This window comes from Centroberyx affinis, unplaced genomic scaffold (genome assembly GCF_046629955.1).
Source record: "Centroberyx affinis isolate AG114_WGS23_722 - 3 ecotype Tasmania unplaced genomic scaffold, CSIRO-AGI_Caff_v1 ptg003326l_1, whole genome shotgun sequence".
Lineage (NCBI taxonomy): Eukaryota > Metazoa > Chordata > Actinopteri > Beryciformes > Berycidae > Centroberyx > Centroberyx affinis.
Genome location: NW_027281327.1, coordinates 34,016 through 54,888, shown reverse-complemented (window position 1 = coordinate 54,888; position 20,873 = coordinate 34,016). Strand labels below are relative to the sequence as shown.

General features: G+C 42.2%; 3 protein-coding genes across 8 annotated transcripts; 1 reads left to right on the top strand and 2 right to left on the bottom strand.

Moving 5' to 3' along the window:
- Window positions 1-574: 574 nt before the first annotated feature.
- Window positions 575-9,103, bottom strand: pigh (phosphatidylinositol glycan anchor biosynthesis, class H). Of its 3 annotated transcripts, XM_071538672.1 has the most exons (5): window positions 9,082-9,103; window positions 2,418-2,608; window positions 1,595-1,804; window positions 1,363-1,446; window positions 575-1,186 (listed from the first exon to the last, which is right to left on the bottom strand). In XM_071538672.1, exons 2-5 carry the CDS (start codon window positions 2,592-2,594, stop codon window positions 1,115-1,117), a joined length of 543 nt encoding a protein of 180 aa, XP_071394773.1. In that variant the 5' UTR covers window positions 2,595-2,608; window positions 9,082-9,103; the 3' UTR covers window positions 575-1,114. The 3 variants fall into 3 exon arrangements, with proteins under 3 accessions (XP_071394773.1, XP_071394771.1, XP_071394772.1); XM_071538670.1 differs by lacking the exon at window positions 9,082-9,103 and having other exon boundaries at window positions 2,418-2,980; XM_071538671.1 differs by lacking the exon at window positions 9,082-9,103 and having other exon boundaries at window positions 1,363-1,443; window positions 2,418-2,980.
- On the top strand, window positions 3,243-12,111 carry zfyve1 (zinc finger, FYVE domain containing 1). Of its 2 annotated transcripts, none has more exons than XM_071538666.1 (12): window positions 3,243-4,427; window positions 4,518-4,761; window positions 4,961-5,221; window positions 5,358-5,572; window positions 5,816-5,922; window positions 6,661-6,769; window positions 6,865-6,962; window positions 7,354-7,429; window positions 8,020-8,190; window positions 9,188-9,368; window positions 9,542-9,658; window positions 10,234-12,111. In XM_071538666.1, the coding sequence occupies exons 1-12, from the start codon at window positions 3,939-3,941 to the stop codon at window positions 10,464-10,466; spliced, it is 2,301 nt and encodes a 766-aa protein (XP_071394767.1). In that variant the 5' UTR covers window positions 3,243-3,938; the 3' UTR covers window positions 10,467-12,111. The 2 variants fall into 2 exon arrangements, with proteins under 2 accessions (XP_071394767.1, XP_071394766.1); XM_071538665.1 differs by having other exon boundaries at window positions 7,312-7,429.
- A 117-nt stretch (window positions 12,112-12,228) lies between these two features.
- wdr21 (WD repeat domain 21) lies at window positions 12,229-20,296 on the bottom strand. Of its 3 annotated transcripts, XM_071538668.1 has the most exons (14): window positions 19,872-20,296; window positions 19,560-19,702; window positions 18,574-18,731; window positions 18,182-18,264; window positions 17,427-17,529; window positions 16,717-16,860; window positions 16,328-16,377; window positions 15,809-15,888; window positions 15,719-15,727; window positions 15,344-15,436; window positions 14,696-14,793; window positions 14,269-14,445; window positions 13,374-13,488; window positions 12,229-13,014 (listed from the first exon to the last, which is right to left on the bottom strand). In XM_071538668.1, exons 1-14 carry the CDS (start codon window positions 19,964-19,966, stop codon window positions 12,782-12,784), a joined length of 1,581 nt encoding a protein of 526 aa, XP_071394769.1. In that variant the 5' UTR covers window positions 19,967-20,296; the 3' UTR covers window positions 12,229-12,781. The 3 variants fall into 3 exon arrangements, with proteins under 3 accessions (XP_071394769.1, XP_071394768.1, XP_071394770.1); XM_071538667.1 differs by lacking the exon at window positions 15,719-15,727; XM_071538669.1 differs by lacking the exon at window positions 15,719-15,727 and having other exon boundaries at window positions 19,560-19,669.
- Between the last annotated feature and the right edge of the window lie 577 nt (window positions 20,297-20,873).

Below are 20,873 nucleotides of genomic sequence, written 5' to 3'. Positions count from 1 at the left end.
TTTGCTATCTCTGAAAGTAATGGAAACATGATCTTGACGTTATGCAAATTGCACGCAGGTCTTCTTGCCAATACAGCGGCTGTGTAAGGCAAAAGGAAACCATCCCTGCTTAGCGCTGCACCCCTGGATCTTACAAAGTAAGATAAGCTGTACTCATGCAAACTTCAAGGCTTAGGGCTATTTGGAAAGAAAATATTTCCTGGAAAAAAAAACCTTGCATAACCTCCACCAACTGACCTCCAAGGGCTTTCCAAACCTCAGCCATGACCACATTTCTTTGGAAGCCATAAACAGATCACATTGAAATTAATGTTTCACCTTTCAGCTCATCATCTTGTGTGTCTATAAAATATCAAGCACTGACTGAGACACTTGTGACAACATCAGTTCAGATGTCCAGGAAAAGCTGAAGTTAAATCTGATTTATAAACTAATTTTGAAAGAGTTTGCAGTGTGCTTGAGTCAATGTGGTGCTGCCCCCTAGTGGGAATGGTAAAGCAAAGTAAAGCTCCTCAAAAAGATGAGTAGGACATAATTTATCTCTCAATCAGAGCAAACAATCAAGTTATGTTCAAGAGTATTACAATAGCATATCAAATATAATTTATCAAAAATACAGGAGGGGGACGGGGGATAGTGATTAAAAGGTTCAGAAACGGACATGATCACTAGATGAAAATCTAACAGCATAAATAAATCAAAAAGCAAAATTCTTAAATGTGATTTCCATCTTAAGAGTTTCCAATACGAGGTCAGTAAAAAGGTTCGGCTTTAAAGATTTAAACAGGTTTTTCTAAGATAGTGCTAAAGTTATTCAAGTAACCATACAACACAGTATAACGTAAGTGTAGCATAAAGTCAGAATGACATTCATCTTCTTCTGGTTACCATGGCAGCAGTTTTTAGTACTCAATACAACACAATCCCAAAATCTTTGTGTATTAATACAAGTGTGTTGAGGAAATCAAGACAAATATACAGTGCATTAGATCAAAATGAGATGTACCAAAATAAAAAACAGCTTATCTGTTTTCTTCCACTATGCAGGGAAATACTGAATGAACGTCACATGACCAGAAACACTGGTACATGTATGACTTGGCTTAGCATGTCGTCAGCACTTGGAAAGAATCTCCTGACAGCTTTTATAAACTTTCACCAAGCAGTTCAGCCTTGGCTTTGAACTCTGAAAGGTGGAGAGAGGATTTTTGTTAGAAACAGGTTATTGTAAACATGTATGTTTTAAGTAAGGGGTAGAACAGCACAGGGTTTGAGACAAAAGCAAATCAGTTTTGGTGATAGAAACTACAGGTACAAAGGTACAACATTAAAGCCCTCTAACAGTAGTACATTCATCCTCACCTGAAACAATGGGACGACACTTGACACTGCATTAGGGTCTGATGGGTCCTTCAGCAATATGCAAAGGTAATAGATGATTCGCTGCTGTAATACAAAGACATTAAACATTAAACCTTTCCCCATCTTAAAAAGCAGAAACTGACACAAAAATGTAGTATGAATAATATACATATGCAGACAATTCAATGGAAAGCCCAGGAGAAGAATGGCAATACATGGTATATTTAATTACCATGTAAACAGCTTCATTGATGACGATGTCCTTGATCTTGCTCATCTCAATGAAAGTGGTGTTCTCTCGGCCAGAAGCATAGCTGGAAGACAACTGGATACCCAAGCAGTCGATGATGAGCAAAGACTCGTGGTCTATCTTCACAAAGTGGATGTGAAGGATCATTCCGACCAGGGTGATGAGTATAGCGCTGGACAGGACAGCGGTGTTCTACAAGAGAGGGAAAACACATTTATATGCACATGCATGGTATTACAGATAATGTCACATCCTGGTTAATGCCTTGTTCAGGGTAAAATGTTAATATGCATTGTATCCTGTTCGTGAATATCCCTGTACACATGAATCAAAAATGATGTTCTGATTATTACCAGTAAAACCTAAGAAATTTTAAATTACACATTACAAAAAGTAACAGTAAACGGGATAAGGTGTATACATGCCAATATTTTGTCTAATATGTCTATCTGAGATATCTCGGTCTGGTTTACAACAACATCAAGACAACAACAACATGCACCAACTTAAAAACTCAATACAGGAGTATTGCAGATGTTAATGGAATATCACGTGCAGTAGACACACTCATACAAATGATGGACTGCTATAGAGATGCAGGAGGCATAACATGACTCATGATCACTCACTAGATGGATACTGATAAAAATTATTGATGCAAGCGATGGGCACAATGGTCTGTCAGTTCATCTGTCAATAGAATAACATGGAAAAGGTGTGCGTGCTATTGCATGAAAAAAAGAGCACTCCAGGTTAGATCATATCACAACCCTCACAGCATCTGGTTGATAGTGCTTTGCCTTACCTCTGTGAAGCAGAACACGGCGTAAGCGAAAAGCCACACAGAGCAGGTGAACACCATCACCTTGCCGATGGACACTTTGGGGGAGCTGACAGTGAACTCCCTGCAGAGGCTGGAGTGACTTTGACAGTCCAGAGATATGGCTTTGCCATTTATGTCGGTGAAACTCTCATCTTCCATAATGAACGCAAGTCCGGCGTCTCAAAGACAAGAAGGAGAATGAGATGAAGAAGAACTGAAGCACAGACGAGTTCAGCACTGGAGATCGCTTACAATTTAGCTAACGTTGGCTAGCTATGAACGGGCTAGGTTAGCAGCATATCAAGTTGTGCTTCCCAACTTAGCAAGTAGAAAAAGCACATATACAGGCATCCACACGATACTAATTTATTTCGTTCAGAGCAAGATTGAGAGTAAAAAAACAACAACGAAACAGCACAAAATATTGAATATTTCCAAGAGAAGTAGGACAGAATTGACGCCAAAATCTGGCTTCACATACAGCAGCTGGAAAGTGCAAAGCATTGTGGGCAATCGATATTATTTTCTCTACTACATTTATTGATATTTTAGCTAGCTAATTTTAGGCACAGCATGAATACTACAAAAATGAAATACATATTTTATAAATAGTGTAAGATATTGATTTCGTGCTCGTTGTTCCATACAATACTGACTGGCAAATCCTCAATTTCCCAGAATGCATTGTGTTATTTTTAATGACTTTTGACCTCTGGATAAAAACAAGCCGATCAGCTGATGTAAACTAGCAACAACAGCTACAGGGATCTGATACAAAACAGCTCAACCAAGTTTGTAACTAACATTATCTGTGGCAGCACACGGTATGGCGTTAGATAGTGCATATGTCCGACTTTAGATTATGGCTTATTGTTTGCTGAAGCAGCAGTTTTAGATTTAGAAATAGCCGTCGTCCGCCTGTTAGCCACTAGGTCAATTTTAATGAAGGTTGTTTGTTTGTTTTTCAGGAGTGTGTCCCTTCGTGTATTTATAGTAATTGAAGTGTTATCGAGTTTCTAATCGTGTTTAGGCATAATGATGAGCATGTCAGGCTACTTTTAACTAACAACTTGGCATCGCCAGCTGAACTGTATAACGTTAATATAACAAGACAAGAGATGCTGGGCAGCTAACGTTAGCTAGCGAGCTGTTTTGGCAATACATAAAGTAAATACATGTCTGGAAATGTATGTTTAAAATTGTTGCCTGGACTGTCTTGCTGTACTACAGACAACAGTATCCTAATTTACAGGTCAGGCACATTCTGTCAAAGTGCTTAGCTGAACATTTCATAGTAAGCTTGACAATACTGTAAAGGAGTTAGTGGCTTTTTGGAGCATTGGAAAAAAATACTTGATCACATTTATAGTGCTAAACTGTGCCATAACCTAGTTTCTTGCACTACTTTACTTTTGCAATCCTAGTCTACTACAAAATACTCACAGCCACTGTTGCAACTTGTTATCAACAACAAGGGCATCACCTCGACCTGTCAGGTTTGAGATGAGCGGTCAAGGTCCATCTGTAGATAAAGGAATGAATACGGTCCTAGTGTGTCAGGAGAGCTACGCCTGTGGGGGCTCAGATGAGGCTGCGTTTGAATGTGATGAATGTGGCAGCCTGCAGTGTATCCGCTGTGAGCTGGAGCTCCATCGCCAGGAGCGGATGAGGAACCACGATCGGGTCCGGATCGCTCCGGGTCACGTTCCTTTCTGTGACTCCTGTAAAGGAGACACCAGCTGCCCGGTCAACGGCGGGCGACTGAGAGCTGTGGTGCGCTGCCAGGGATGCAAGATCAACCTGTGTTTGGACTGCCAGAAGCGCACCCACAGCGGAGTGAACAAGAGAAAGCACCCTCTGACCCCTTACCCTCCAGCCAACGCTGCCCAGGAGAGTGGTGTGGCAGCTGGGGAGACAGAGATGGAGACCCTGAAAGCCAAGCTGGAGAAGGTGTGCAGCTTCCTCTTGGTGGACGAGAAGGAGGAGATGCAGGTAAGGTGCCTGAGAAAATGTTTTGTGAGAACCTCTTGAATATGATCACTGTTTTATGATGATGAAAGTTGCTTCCTGCTGTGCTCTCAGCTGAAGGGTGAGGATGACTTTGTGAGCGGACTGGGCTGCAGGCCAGATGAGCTCCTCAAGGTGGTCTCCATCTTTGGGAACACTGGCGAGGGAAAGTCCCACACCCTCAACCATACCTTTTTCCTTGGGAGGGAAGTGTTCAAGACCTCCCCCACCCAGGAGTCCTGCACAGTGGGCGTGTGGGCAGCCATGGACCCTATACACCGGGTGGTAGTCATCGATACGGAGGGACTGCTGGGGGCTGGTAAGGGTCAAACAATGGATCAGTTACCATTATCATGCTATATTTGTTCAAAAGCATATCATGTAGCCCAGGAGAGTGGGAGGTTGTTATTAGAAACATGATATTGCTTGTTTTTTACAATTATGAATTTATGTGAAGTAGACATTTCAGTCGAATTAGCAGGCATACACATTCATTCCTCTCTTTCACTGGTCATCAGGAGCCAACCAGGGTCAGCGAACCCGGCTGCTCCTCAAGGTCCTGGCTATCTCCGACCTGGTCATCTACCGAACCCATGCCGACCGTCTCCATGACGACCTCTTCAAGTTCCTCGGTGATGCGTCAGACGCCTACCTGAAGCACTTCACAAGGGAGCTGAAGGCGACCACGGCCCGCTGCGGTCTGGACGTCCCGTTGTCCACTCTGGGCCCTGCGGTGATCATCTTCCATGAGACAGTCCACACCAAACTACTAGGATCTGGTACATCAGACAATCAGTCACTTATGATGCTATTTTTATGCTACTTTATCTCTGTACGAATTCAGTGAGCAAGATTGACATAAGATTGTTCAAAGATACTCTCTCTTATTACTCTCTTATTATTCTCCCTCCCTAGACAAACCATCCGAGTCGGCTGAGCGTCTGCTCCAGGAGCGCTTCAGGAAGTTGGGTCTATTTCCGGAAGCTTTCAGCTCCATCCAGTACCGCGGGACTCGGACCTACAACCCTCCCACAGACTTCAGCGGTCTGCTGCGCAGCCTGGAGCAGCAGCTGGATAACAACACCACCCGTTCACCACGCTCAGCCAGCGTCATCTATAAGGCTCTGCAGGTAGGGAAGAGGTGGGGGTGGGGGCTGAGTATGATGTTGTTTTGTTGACTTTCTGTGATGCTTGTGTTTGTAAGAATAAGAACGCTCATCAGAGAGAGAGAAAACAGGTTTGTGTGTGCGCATACATATGTATTTGTTAACATTTTAGGCATTTAGCTGACTTACAATGAGCTTTGCTGACTCTTCCTCTCTCTCTCTCTCTCATTTCCTCTCCTTCCATCTCCTCCTCGCTTCCCCTCTCAGGCGCTGAGCGAGCGCTTCAGCGGGGAGATTGCAGATGAACACCTGACTAGTAACTCTTTCTTCCCAGATGAATACTTTACCTGCTCCAGCATCTGCCTCAGCTGTGGGTGCGTGTCTCTTTCATCACTATACAACCCCTGCAGTTCACTCACAAAATCACTGAATGTGCACTTCACAGCACTGGAATGGATAGGATGGGCACGGAAATGAATGTTCATTTGGTGCATGAAACTGAAAAATCTGATGTGACGTTACAAAAAAGGTATCGTTTCACTTAACATCTACGTATGTGTAACAATAAGCATTATCATAAAAATGCTATGGCAGCCATCTGAGGTTTAATGAAAGAGCTGTGTAGTGCCCATTAATTCCTCTATGGTCCACTCACTGGCCCTGTTACTGTAGTTGCTCTCAGTGGCTTAGCTGAAGTAAAGCCCCAGTCTGCAGCTGCAGCAATTTCCCAACAGTCACTTTCATTTATGTTTTTATTCATGGCCGGAAGACATATTTTCACTGAATTTGATTGACTGAGCTTTTGATATAAAGACTATATGAGTATATGACAGCTAAACATAAGTCTATATTTGTCTTGAGGCTCTAAAACATTGTATTTTTACACTGGTAATATTTTAAAAATTCCCTTTGGGGATCAATAAAGTATGACATTATAATTATTATTATTAAGTAATTAGATTAAATAGTAAGTAATACTATATATACCTATATTGAGAGTTGTAAGTGGTAATGCAAGTTGAAAAAGGTTCAAACCCTTGAATATCCCTGAAATGTATGTAACCAAATAAATTCTGGCCTCTGGCTTTAACTTGGTGTGTTGCCACTTTCAGTTCAGGCTGTAAGAAGAGCATGAATCACCTAAAGGAAGGGATCGACCACGAAGCCAAACATCGCTGCCGCTACTCCGCACAGTACGACAACCGCATCTATACCTGCAAGGCAAGTACAGACACACACACACACACACACACACACACATACTTTGAAGAATACATGCTTGACGTGGTTCTGAGTGTCTGTGCTGGACTTCTCAGGCCTGCTATGAGGGAGGGAAGGAGGTAATAGTGGTTCCCAAGACAACGGCCTCATCTGACTCGCCTTGGTTTGGCCTGGCCATCTACGCCTGGTCTGGGTGAGTGCAGCTGCCACAGAAATGGCCTCCCTCTTAACACAATTGATTACATTCATCCCCTTTGTTAACAATAAATGCAAGGGAAAACATCAGTATTATTGTCATCTCACCCCCTTGTTAACTCGCCCACTGGCTGTTAAACTGCTCATTTAGATAGATAATAAAACTTTATTCATCCCGAAGGAATGAATAAACTTGGAACAAGAGAAAGTGCTTTAACAAATGTAAGATAATATGCTTTACATAGAAGAAGATAGCATGAGTTTCCTTTTGTAATGTAAACGCCTCTAAGACCAAGTGTTATCTGGTCCCATCATGTTGGAATTGATATGATTCGATGTTTGTCCAGGTATGTGATCGAGTGTCCCAACTGTGCAGTGATCTACAGAAGCAGGCAGTACTGGTATGGAAATCAGGACCCAGTGGACACAGTGGTCAGAACTGAGATCCAGCACATCTGGCCCGGGGTAAGGCCACACTGGGACAGCCTAAATGAGGTTCACTTAAATTGATTTAAAGAAAATTCCAAGCCAAGACTTCAAAGGCTTTAAATGGATTTGGTGTATTCCTAGTGTATGATTCTGTTAGCTTGTTAGTATGTTAAAATGTTGATAAAAGCATATTTGATCGTCAGTGCTGAGTATTGATGGAAAAATGTCATGCAGGACAGCTAGCAAGGCTATTAATGCTACCAGTCTTTGTTAATGGCTGTTCGCAATTCAAAATGCCTATGTATTTTCATTTTGTGGTAAGTATTCAGTGGTGATAGACAAGTATGCTTGTTTCGACACTGAAATACTGACAGGCCAACAATAACACAAAATTAATGTTAAGTTCAGATTCAGTAACAATCTAAAGATAGCATATGTGCATCTGTAAGTGGGTTACAAATGTATATATTGTGTTGACTTTATCCTATACCCTTTATGTTATCAGGTAATTAGATATATAACAGTTGTCTCAATCAAATTGACCTAGTCTTTCTCAAATCAAATACGTTTCACCTGTCCAGTTTTTCATGTGTCTCTGCTCTCTCGCTCTCTTGCCTTCCTTTCAGTGTGACGGTTTTCTGAAAGACAACAACAATGCAGCCCAGAGGTTGCTGGATGGAGTGAACTACATTTCCCAGTCGGTGTCTGAGCTCAGCGTCAAGCCTGCTAAAGCAGTCACCTCCTGGCTAACTGACCAGATCGCTCCAGCCTACTGGAAACCCAACTCCCTTATCCTGGTATATAACTAGAACCGATGGAACAATTTCATCACAAGGTGTAAAATAAGTGTTTGTGGGACCAACACTGAGAGTAGAATTCTTTTTCAGAGCCAAACACCAAGGAAAGAAAGAAAGCTGGAAAAAAAAATCATGAGTTGAACTAGTTACCTAGAGCAACTAATGTGTTGTAGAGTCCTGTGCTTTCAACTCAACTTTCTACATAGAAAGACGTTGGTACACAGAGCACTTGTCTTGTCATGTGATCTAAACATTTGGCATTCTCAAATTAGTTATTCTCCATCAGCAAGAAACAGTTTTATGACAAGAGATTCTGCAGATTCTGTCAGCAGTCTGCCAAAGTTTGCTGAACTGGGGAGACAGGCTTCAGTTGAAACTCAGATAGCTCTGACAATTGATAGCAATGATGCAGCATTTTAAAACACTAAAGAGAAACATGCATTGGTTGCTCAAATGCAGCAATGGTGAGGGGGAAAGAGGACAGATGGTTGACAGAGAGAACATACTTCCATTAAGCAGTAGGGCTTCAGGGCTTCCTAGAGGCTTTGCCCACAAGAGGCCACTAGCGATGCCGTTGGTATTCATTCTAGCATTGGCACTCAGTAATCACGCTCTGCATATGGCTCCTACATGGACAGAGTTTGAAGATGTGGAATGCTGACTCTACTCTATGTTGCCTTTAGATTCCACAGAATGTTGAGTGAAGATTCATCTCCAAAATGTATACTTTTCAGGAGCTAAAAAAGCAGCCTCATTTTTTGCTCGACTACCATGCATTTTTGAGGGTTTGAAAGGCTACATATATATATAACCCTAGGGATGGTATAATTTTCTCGACCTATAGAAAGCCATGTAATTTAAGTGAAAACATGAAAATGAAAAGAGTTACAGGGTTTTCACATGACAACAGCGATTTGCAACATGCACATTTTATGCCCACAGTATGACAGTTGGCAGTACACTCATGCCATGTGTCCTCTTCATGTGTGTGTTGTAGAAATGCCATACATGTGGGGAAGAGTTCCAGCCCAACGACACGAAGCACCACTGCCGTGCCTGTGGGGAAGGCTTCTGTGACGCCTGCTCCTCCAAGACCCGTCCGGTCCCGGAGAGGGGCTGGGGTCTGGCCCCCGTCAGAGTCTGCGATGCATGCTTCCACAACAGGGGGATCCCAACCGGTATGCAAATTAGTCCCTTCATCAACCCTTTTATTCTAACACATTTAAGCCATTGCATTGAGACACATTTACATGCTTTTATATGCTTCTGCCTGTCTGTAGGTACCTGTTTCTGCGTGCTGGGTCTGAAACATAAATGCCTGGCTTTATCTGTGCATGTTTCCCTCTTCTAGAGTTGCTGGATGCTGCCTTGGAGGAGGAGGAGGGAGGCACCCTGATAGCCAGGAAGGTTGGGGAGGCCGTCCAGAACACTCTAGGAGCTGTGGTCGGCGCCATCGACATCCCTCTCGGTGAGCTTTGGCTTCAGTAAGACGCAGCAGACAAAACAATGCAGATAGAGAGCACTATTGCTCAAGCCACTGCCACTAGAATCAAGGAGAGTGGGGAACACTGAAAGTCTTGTCAAGTGGATATTAATGCCATACAGAGGTAAAATAATTGGGTAGTGATATTTAGAAGGGGTTCACATTGTACTTCATAGTAACTTAAAGACCCCATGAAACGCATGGGAGGGATCATTCAAAAGATTAAACCAGTTGAATATCAGTCAAGCAGAGAAAAGCAGTTTTATTTGATGGGAGGGGTAGAAGGGTAGGATTGTTTGAAAATCTGTGATGATTTTATTGGTCGAAATTTTTATTTACGCCTACTAGTGCAACATGAGGTCACCATTAAAGATATTCTGTTTTCCAGGAAGTAAAAGTAATGGGAGGGTTAATTTCATGGGGACTTTAAGTGTTACCTGTTTACGCTACCTGAGGCCAGGCAGAGAGTTCTCTATAGTTCCGCTAACTTTAAAAGTCACAAATTGCTCCGTAAGTCAGACTCACTCACTCACTCATCGATAACCTGTGCTGACTCCCAGGCTTGGTGAAGGACGCAGCGCGCCCGGCCTACTGGGTCCCGGATCAGGACATCCACTCCTGCTGTGACTGCCAGAGGGAGTTCTCCCCGCGTCTCTCCATCCACCACTGTCGCGCCTGCGGCCAGGGCGTGTGTGACGACTGCTCCCCCGAGCGCCGCGCCGTGCCCTCCCGAGGCTGGGACCACCCGGTGAGGGTCTGCAGCGGCTGCGGCCAGAAACCCGGGGACCTCTAGCAGGACGAGGAGGGGGATTGCAGCGGGACAGTCCGGGAAGCCAGCCTCTACGGGAACTGGAACCATTTTGACCCCTTGTCTCCCGCTAAAGCGCTTTAGTCCAGTGTTGTTTTTGATTGGCATTTCCTGGCTGCCACTAGACTGCCTGTGGTGGGTTGGACTCTTTTTTTTTTTTTTTTTGATGCTGTCCTCACATGTCAACTCGGCAACTTTATGCTATTTCACTTTAATACGCCTACATTTTAGACTGTGAAGAATAACAGAGTGAGACTGATATATCCAGAAGGAAGGAGAGATAGAACAACTCAGAATGGTGTTATGAAAGAGAGTACCGTACGCGCTTCATTACAGTTGAGCTCGGGTTAATTTCTATGTAATCCCTTTGATCCTATCAAATCTGTTTGTATTGATGCACATCAAACCTGAACTCCTTTGACAATCCATCCCGGTGTGACTCACTAGTACTATTAGCACCTTTTGTAGTCTGGGGCTATATGCGTAAAGCTTCTAATAATACGAGTACTGATTGAGCATCATATGCTGATCTCAGGTGAGCGCTTTTATTCTAAGATTCTTTATGCATGACGGCCTAGATATTTAGGAATGGCTTTAGAGGACTTGGAAAAGATGGAAAACTTGCAAAATGATCCGCCACAATTCATTTTGATCCATTTTGTCATGGATCTACAGTAGTTTTCCTCTGCTTCAGCCCTGCAAGCTTTAGCTTTCCTGTCACTGTCTTTGGCTTCAAGTGGATGAGAAGAATCAGAAGCCACTGATGTACTGCAGCACCAAGATGCATTCCATGTTATATTACTTAATAGTAATAACTACCTGCATAATCCCTTGACCCCTTGTGGTTGTATGTGCATTTGAAGGGGCAGATGATGATAGAATAGCCTTAATAATGCTGTCCATATTGACTGTTTAATTTTATATAGAATATATATATGGAAAACGTTTACTATAATAGGGAAAAGACATTTTTAAATTGCCTCTTTTGTTTTTAAAATGTCAAACTACTAATTCTATCAACAAGACATAATATGACTGCAATGAAATGAAATGCAACAGGAACTGCTTTTAATGAGTGGCTGGCTCACAGTAGTAATACGGTACAGAAAAGACTTAAAAACATCTTTGAGGCTGGCCCCTCAAAACAGGAGATAATAAGGAGGTAATCCTTACTCCGTCAACTCAGGCTGTGTAGCTAGCTAGCTAGGATCACTTAATGAGCTGCAGCGCCAAGTCGGCGATGTTCCAGGTTGCCTTTATTGCAACAAGACTGCACAGAATAACTGATAGTTGCATCGTGCCACGTAACTGACTCGACAATTATTTGATTAATATATCATAGGGTGCAGTTGGGCTTTGTGCTGAACACCTATCCAGGGCATTGTGAGATCTGACTGCAGTGAAGGCAACCAGGTATTTTGTCCAGTAACTGACTGGGAGAGTTGGTTTAATCAGGATGTAAACAAATAAGCTGGAATAATGATTTGGGCCTTTGACCTAGATCAGTGAACTCTCTCATCATCACTGTTCCTGTCTCAGAGAGCAAAGCTAAAAGAATACAGATATCAGACTGAACAGATCAATACCTTTTTGTTCATGTATGCTCATGTAATAAACTGCAGAAACTCAATGATCTGTGTGTGTATCTTTCAAAAACAAACCACAATGTCACAAAGTCAATGGTTTTTAATGTATTTTTTAGAATATAATCTTCATCATTCAACAATTACAAAAAGTTGCATTGACTAATAAACACAGTACCTTCCTTTTAAAATCTAGATGAGCACCATCCCAAAAAGTCAAGTTAATCAAGTCTTAAGTAATTGCACTTCTTTTGGACAAAATACAGTAGACAAGATCTAACTGTAGTAATTGTGTTCACTCATGCATGTAGCACTCATTTCCTGTTGGCACCAACAAGTCTGCATATAAAATGATCTCATTCTCCTGAGTCTTCAGTGTGACTTTCTTGAGGACAACGCTGTTTTCCTCCTAATTAAACTTTCAGTACAAACTCTTGGAAATGTACTGCATATATTGGCTCTTGGGTCAAGAATAGTCACATCTCTTTAGCTAGCCTAGCCCTTTGAATTGCAGTGTGTGTGTGCAGTATCTAGAAGCTGAAGCCTTGTTTTCAGCTCAGTCTCTGAATACAAGACTGGATACATTCAGCAGGAAAGTACGGCGTCCATCATTTGAAACATAAGAGGAAGCATGTCAGCTCTGCTATGTATGACATTACCAAATAATCAGTACTGTTCCTCTCACTGACCGCAGCTCAGGCTAGGTGCCGTCTTCCCCTAGTAGCCCGCCTGCTGCTCCCCTCCTTCCTGGTAGTCGGTGTTATATGGGAAGTAGTACAGGTCGTGTTTGACAGCCATGAGCAGGCCGGGAAGCCCCCTGCGGCCGCCCAGCTGGGAGGAGAAGACCACGCTGGGGATCAGGTCCTTTGCGGCTGGGTGCGGAGATGGGATGGTCCTCAGCAGGGAGCCGTCCTTTAGGCTCCACAGCCTTGTGTAGCAATCCTGGCCCACTGGAGGAGGAAAGAGAGAGGGCGAGAAGGAGGAAGATGAGAAGATGTTGTGTAAGGTGTGTGTGTCTGTCTTGTGTGGTATTTTTTTGTATTTCATTCCGAGAGTAGGAAAGCGGGGAGAGGAGCTTTGGTGGGAATCAATCCTAGGCCAGTGGGAGCACACATAGTCACATGACACACACAATCTCTGAAACTATCTCTGAACTATCTCTGAGCATTGTGTCTGTGTTTTTATATGTGGTGTGTAACTGTATGATGGTGTGTTGGGGCTTGTTGACATAAGTATGTAAGGTAGTTTAAAAATCAAAATGGTGCTCAGTAGTCAGTATGTAGGTACAGCATGTGTTGTCCACTCCTACCTGCTAACAGCAGCCCCTCAGGCTCATTGACGTGGATGGGAAGGTAGGCGTGCTCATTATGGTGCCCTTTGTACTCCTGCACTGCCTTCGTCACTCGCACGTCCCACAACTTGATCTGCACACAAAAAAGGAAGAAAAAACACACAAATGTTTCCATTTCAGGATGGATGAGTGAAGTCAATGTAATAACAACAGCACCCACATGGGCATATGTGTTTATAAGGGTCCCAGGATGAGACTATATTTCTTATTTGGGTCCTGTCCTGAGAAAGTTTAGAGACCCTAGATTCCATTGAGAGCGCTCTTTGGTTGGGTCAGTGCAAACTACTAGGTCATATCAGGGCATTTTGGGTCAATGGCTGCTAAGTATAATGTACATTTGGCTTGAGATAGTAAAATGTAAAGGGTCAATATGATTTTGGTCAGCTAAAGTTGCAAATGATAAGGGCTCAACAGAGATACCAATATATACCTATATACTATTATTATTTTTATTACTCTTCTGTAATTTGTTAATTATTATTAGTCTACTGTCCTTACATGCCCTAGCTGCTGTGATGCTGCATTTTCCCCTCATCAATAATGTACTATCCTATCCTATGGCTAATTATTATCTCACTGATCTTTCCCCCGTAGAATATAGCCTCAAATAAACTGTTGTGCAATATTAAAAACATTGAGTTGGCTCTGGTCCCAAAAACCCCACTTGGCCCTGCTGTGAAAAAGTGAAACATTTAAGTAGTAGCTACCAAATATTTCCCATGAGCCCCAAATTGAGGACATTAGCCTCACCCCGGGACCCAAGCACATTAAACATACTAGTGCTTTGTCACACTAGGCATAGGTCTGTGATCCATTGTGTAAAAAAATCTTGCTTTAAAGTCAAGCATCTGACCTGGCCCAGCATGTCAGCAGCCAGCAGGTAGTTCTCATCCTGCAGGATGCGTACGGAGGTGATGGCCGATTCCTGGTGGAAGCGGCTGGCCTTCCAGCTGTGGTCCCTGCGGCCGCGCTGCCGCAGGTCAATGCTGAATATTTCCCCCGATCGGCAACCGTTAAACAGCACAGGGGCCTGGGGGGAAGAGAGAGAGGGAGGAGAGTGAGGAGTAAAGAGAAAGAAGGATCGCTTTTAAGCATACAGTATTAGTGGCAGTGTAGTTCATGTGTTCATGTAGTTCATCTTCTTGTATAACATGAGTGAGTGGAAACTGTACATGAGATGAGCTCACTTCTTTAAATCAATGATACATTTTTCCTTCCTTGTTATTTTCCCTTTCTTACGTAAACATACTTAAATCAGTGTAATGCATCATACAACTCACCCTAAGGGCAAACTGCTGTGCCAAGACATCGCTGCTCACGCTGTACGTCTGCGTTCGGCCCGTCTCTGCATCCTTCAGTATTACTCTGCGGGACAGGCCTGCCAACACATGCAAGCACACATTCATATTTTAGTTTTAGAACTTTGTGGAAAGGAAATGTACAAATATTTTGGTTTGTGACCAAGTATAACATGAGCCTGTAGCCAGCTGGCCAGTCTGGTTTCTATTTTCTATACTCTATCCTTATTTTACTCCATTCTGTATGGTCTGAAACGACCGAACTGTGTAATCCATTTAAACACTGCTATTAAAATATCCTAAGAGTTTTCCCTACATATTAAACTTTTAAGCGGACCATGTAGCCTTTATGACCCAAAGCAAATTCGAACCCCATGTTGGCTATTAAAATGTTTACTTCTTTTTTGTGCCAGTAGCTTTTGAATAACTTCAAATCGAGTCTTGGATTTGGTTTCAAACTGTGTTACAGTAGCCTTGTTAGCCCATAAAGATGATTTTAGAGGGTTCAACACCCCATCGCCATGCAAAACACACCCCACTAGCAACTTGATCACCCTAAGCTTCTACAGAAACCAGTGACACCCCTGATTTGATTATGAGTAGCAGTAAAATGGTGATGATGTGACTGACCTGTGCTGAAGGTCTTGTCTGCCTGGGGGTTGAGACACCAAGCACAAGACCAGGCTGTGGATATCTTAAAGCTACACAGCATCCCTGGCTGGTCTGAGGAGGAGAGGACACCAGAGCAAAGATTAGAGAGGAGGAAGGCGGGTAGAGAGTGGGTGAAGAGTGGTAGAATGTGTTATAGACAGATAAAGTTAAAAAGGGGAGGCAAACAAATCAATGTAGACATAAAATGTGTGCTTTCTGGTCATCAGATATATGTATGAAGAGACTGCACACATATGCATATATTATAGATATGGTCCTTTTTTCTGGGTTGGAACCTAGTGAGAGGCCATAGATTAATAAGGGTGCCAAAGCCTTGACGTAAGTCCCTGCAACCTAAGTTGGCTGGAATAAAATACAGTAGGCCAATATAGTCTAAAGTAGTGTGAGTAACCTGAGAAAAAACACTATTCTATTTAATCTTACCAGGGTTGGAGTTGCTGAAGAGGGAAGCAGGCAGTAAACTGACACAGCCAGGAGTGTCTGCCATTCCCACCAGACACAGCCTGACAGAGGGGCTCAATCAAGGAAAATAAAAGGCAGCAGATGCTTGTGGAAAGCAAAAGTTATGGCTACTGCTTTGGCTGTGTGACATTAGGAAATCCATCTGAAGCACTGCACTTTTGACAGAGATGGGACATTTTTAACTTTTAGTGCCTGGCACGTTGAGCAATAAAAACACACTTCACTGTCCACACTGTTAATAGCGGATCCCTTCTGTTGAAAACATTAGGAAGAACTGTAAAGGGACGTCCCAAGTGGTCTGGCAGCCTTCCTGATGTTTTTAACATCGTGTCTGAAATACAGGAATAATTCATGTATGCAATGCTCTATGAGATGGAATGATAAGTCATCAAAGTAACCGCTGAACCAAAGCAGCACTTGAGCTGGAGACAAATGGACAAGCTCAAACTCTACAAGAGTTTAAGAATATAAGAAGGATACAACACGTGAGAGTCTGGGTGGTTGACTGAGGCCCAGCAGATGGAGTTCACCTGAAACACAGACATTTAACCAGGACAGAGGTGTAAAAATGCACTGATGTTGGATGAAACCACATATTTCCAAAAGGAGTTGAGAAAAAGTGATAGATTTTGCCATTTTTGGAAATATACGATAAGAATTGAATGGGCTTCGTGGGCTCTGAGGTCATGGAACCCACTCAGCATATGAGGAACAACCTAAATTTTTAATTAATGTAAAAAAAATTGAACATTTAACCAAATTAAAGAGGTGTACACATCCACATGACAGATGCAAAGGGTTAAATTAAACTACAAAAGGTGTGTACAAATTCATGGTCAGCGCCCCCGGCTCCTGCAACCCTTTCCCACCTTGCGGTTTGTAAAATAGAGGTTGTCACACATTTCCACAGACAGAGAGCCCTTGCTGCAGCCGCTGAAGTGCATGATGCCGTACTTGCAGCCTCCGTGAGAGACATCGTTGACCGTGAACACTCGCTCGCACGCTGAGTCCCCCTGGGGAAGACGAGGAAGGTGTGGGAGGAGGATGGAGCAGAAAGATGTTGTGAACATCAGCAAATATGTTAGAAAAAAGTTCAAAATTGTACATACTCCATTTTGCAAATCTGCTTCTGACCTACTGTAAATACTAAATTGTTTATTACAGTGCTGCTGGTAGTGTATATTAATACGCCTGTGTGTGTGTGTGTGGTGTGTGTTAGGGTTGCACACTTAACAAAAGCAACTGAAATTGCAATACTGACTACTGCAATATCTAAATTATAAGAATTATGTTTTTTCCCAGAGGAAAAGTGTTTCAGACAGTCCCCTAAACAATGTCTTTGGTTTTGTGCAGAATCTCTGGGCCATAAATCAACTTGCAAATTGGATAAGATCTTTCATAATATTCAAACTGAAGATTAGCCACCATTTTATAACACAAAATTGTGTTTTTCTAACTCCTGAAAACAAATGATGTAACTGCAATATTCAGCGTATCACAATATGATTTTTTTGTGTCAACATCATGAAGCCCTAGTGTGTGTGTGTGTGTGTGTGTGTGTGTGTGTGTGTGCACTCACCACTATGAGTCTGAAGTTGTCTGTGTCGGGGTTGCTGTTGTCGCTGCTCTGGATCTCCAGTTTGTGGCGTCTCATTCCGCTCACCTTCACCTCATGGACCAACCTGGAGACACACAGTAACCATGGTAACACTGGCTAGCACTGCTGGCACTTTTACAATTACACATTAATTACATTTTATCTACACACAGACAGACAGACACCACCATCACGACATAATATCCCACACCATGGTGGCGAAACATAAAAATGAGCCCCACACCACAACAGACCTCAGAGTCCAGCTCTAATATTATTTTGTCTGCCTTCTTGACTTCTTCCCATTATTTTGTTGGGTAACTGTAGCAATTATGTGCCAATTCAATTCCCATAATTCAAATTCAAGTGTCAAGCGGCACAGGTTTCAGCCCATACCTTTACTGTTCCTAAAATGTCATATTTCCCCTGTGTTCTCCAATGTTTCTGTTTTATTTTTACTGCAAAGCATTTCATAACTGTTTTGAAAACCACTTAATAATTTATTACCACTATTATTACTGCTAAGTGCCAGTTGGGCTACAAAATGAAAGAAAATGAACTCTCCTCATATAGAACTGATTAGCATTATTTTAGGACTTTGTTCCACTTGGGTCATTTTATGTAATGTATTATAACTGTGGGTATCCAAATAAATTATTAGAAGTAATTAGGGTACTAGAAGTACAGCTGTGTGTGCGTCCATGTGTGTGTGCACACACACAGCATTGATACAGTACCTACAGTAGGAGTTCCCAGGTAACAGGCCAAGCTGTCTTTTCTGCAGCAGTAGAGATGTGTTCAGTCCTGCTCTTGGTGCTTTCTGTTAAGCAGGTGATACAAGTTGCATCATATCAATAAAAAATGCTTCAGCACAGTCTTATGTGTTCATTCTCTTTGGCAACCAATACTACTGGACTAAATATCCAATCCAATCTATTGGATTGGAATCTAGACTAATCCGTGGCCTAATCAGCTTTCGATTTCAAGGACAATTACAATTTAGGCATTTACATTATGTATTTGTGAGTTTCATTATTGCAAGCAACCTAAAACATTACAAATATAAAGTACAACATTACAATGCTAAGAGCTAGAGAAGGTTAGAGATTTCCCCCCACAGCAGACTTACTTTCCTGGGCTTCTCATCCTCTGTGAGCATCCTGGATCTCTGTTTCTCCCTTTCTTTCTCCTGCAGCTGCTCTTTGGTCAGTGGGTTACAGTTGTTGTGTCCCGGCAACAGGCGGAAATAACGGTTTTTCTCTGGATCAAAGTAGAACCCTGGCAGCTCTGGCAATGGGACAGCAGACAGGGTTAAATTAATGTGTTAAAGACGGTAAATTGGTCGGAGTGTGAACAAGGGCATAACAGGTGGACAAATGCATGCCTCTTTTTCTGGCAATTTAAAGTACATCCAATTATCTATAGCACTAACTCTAGTGCTATATTTTATATATAATCTACATATATATCTACATCTAGAACAGTGCTGGTTCAAAGGGATGGCAAAGTGAAAAGTTGTGTGTCTTAATTGATTGTGTACAACGTCAAACCTCAAACTGTAACTTCACTGTGCTCACTTGAGATGTTCATTACATCCAAGACAACGTGGGAAGGACTTTCTCCACAAGGATGCAAGTCTCTACTTGGATTTTATATTTAGCCACTGGAAAAATAACTAAAAAGCAACTAATATTAAAACAGAGCAGCCTCCTTAAAATCCCTTTACATATTTTAGCTTCACATTAATACAGAGCCTAGTGAAATATCATGATTCTGTCTTACCGTCACTGTTCCTACAACATTTCTGCGGTAGGTCATCTATAGTTAAACTATAGATGACCATAGATGATCTTCTACCACAGAAAAGTTGTCTATGGTTAAACTATCTTGACATAGTAAAGAAATGCAGTTCGTTGACACTCCCTTATGAACAGGAAGGGAAACTACAGAAAGGTAAACAAAGAAAGAACCTAGGTAATCCTTGACACCAGAGAGAACAGAATCCCACCAGAGGATACTACACTTACAGTCTTCAAACATATTTAAGTTAGATATTCTACACTAACTAAAGTGATATGGGAGAGCGGCAGTGTGATCGCCTTGTGTGTTACTGACCAGGTGCAGCACTGCTGGCCTTAGAAGAGGAGGAGGAAGATGAGGAGGAGGAGGAAGATGAAGATGAGGAGGAAGAGGAGGACTGGTCTTCATAGCTCCTCTGAGAGCCTCTAAAGGATGGCCCTGCTTCATTATGTCCATACCTGTGGATGGAAATAAAGCTTTCTTCAATATCAACATATGGATGGATGGCATTTTGCTGACGTTACAAACAAATTTAACCATGCATCGTAAAGGCAATTCAGTTTGCATTCGTTGTAAATTACATATGACTTGCATTAGTGATCAAATTCATCAGTAACTTTCACTCACCGGTGTTCTTCCTGTGTTGATCTGTGCCTGTTACCTCTGTACCATCCGTGGCGCCTGCGCGGTCGCTGCTCCTCTTTCCAGTTCCACTTCTTCATCCCTGGTGTTTGGGCCCCAAAGTAAATGATCCTGACAGCACTTTGTCATTCACTTGTGTGTTTATGAAACACGGCGATACAACGATACAGCGTGTTTACTTCCTTAGCTAGCAAGTTGGCTATCGTTAGCATTCATGTGCTAACGTTAGACATCTTCCCCGACAGTGATGATATTGCTGTTAAACATTCAAACTGAATAGAAATGAAAGCGTATTTTAATGTTTTAATAAGCGCGCCTTCCTTCCGAGGTAAACTATATATACTTCCCAAACTCTTTACATAACATTACAGTTAAATACCCGATGAGCTAAATACTGTACACAAAGTTCCTGCCATGTTGGAGCCACGTGATCAGTTAAAGCCCGCCCTCCGAGAGATGTCATTGGTCGAGCGTTCACAATGATGTCTGACGTTGCAGGCATTGGTCGTTCCATTCATTGGTTGTTTTGTCCTGTGAATTATTTTTTCCAAGCCATCAAAATATGGTATAGAAATTGTATTTGTTTCATTTGTTTCACCAGAAAGGTGGAGTTTTCATTGAAAAACATAACATACATACACACTCAAAATAACTATCGAATACAATTCGAATGCATTTTATTTTATTTTCCATTTTAATTCCAATGAATAAAATGAAATTGTTGCATTATAGGCTGGTGGATCACATTGTTCAAACAGCCATCAGCAACTATCCATCACAGACCCTGGAAAAGCACACCCCATATTGACGTAGGTCACGGTGTAGGCTACTATAAATTATTTAAAAACCTGTAGTTTTCTCTTTAATAAAGTAGAATTTGAATTTATTTCATAAAGTTATTAAATATACCCTGCTCTTTAGAGACTTGGGACATTGATTTTGACAGTTTCCTCTGAAGCCACGCCTAATTTCATGATGCTGCTGTTG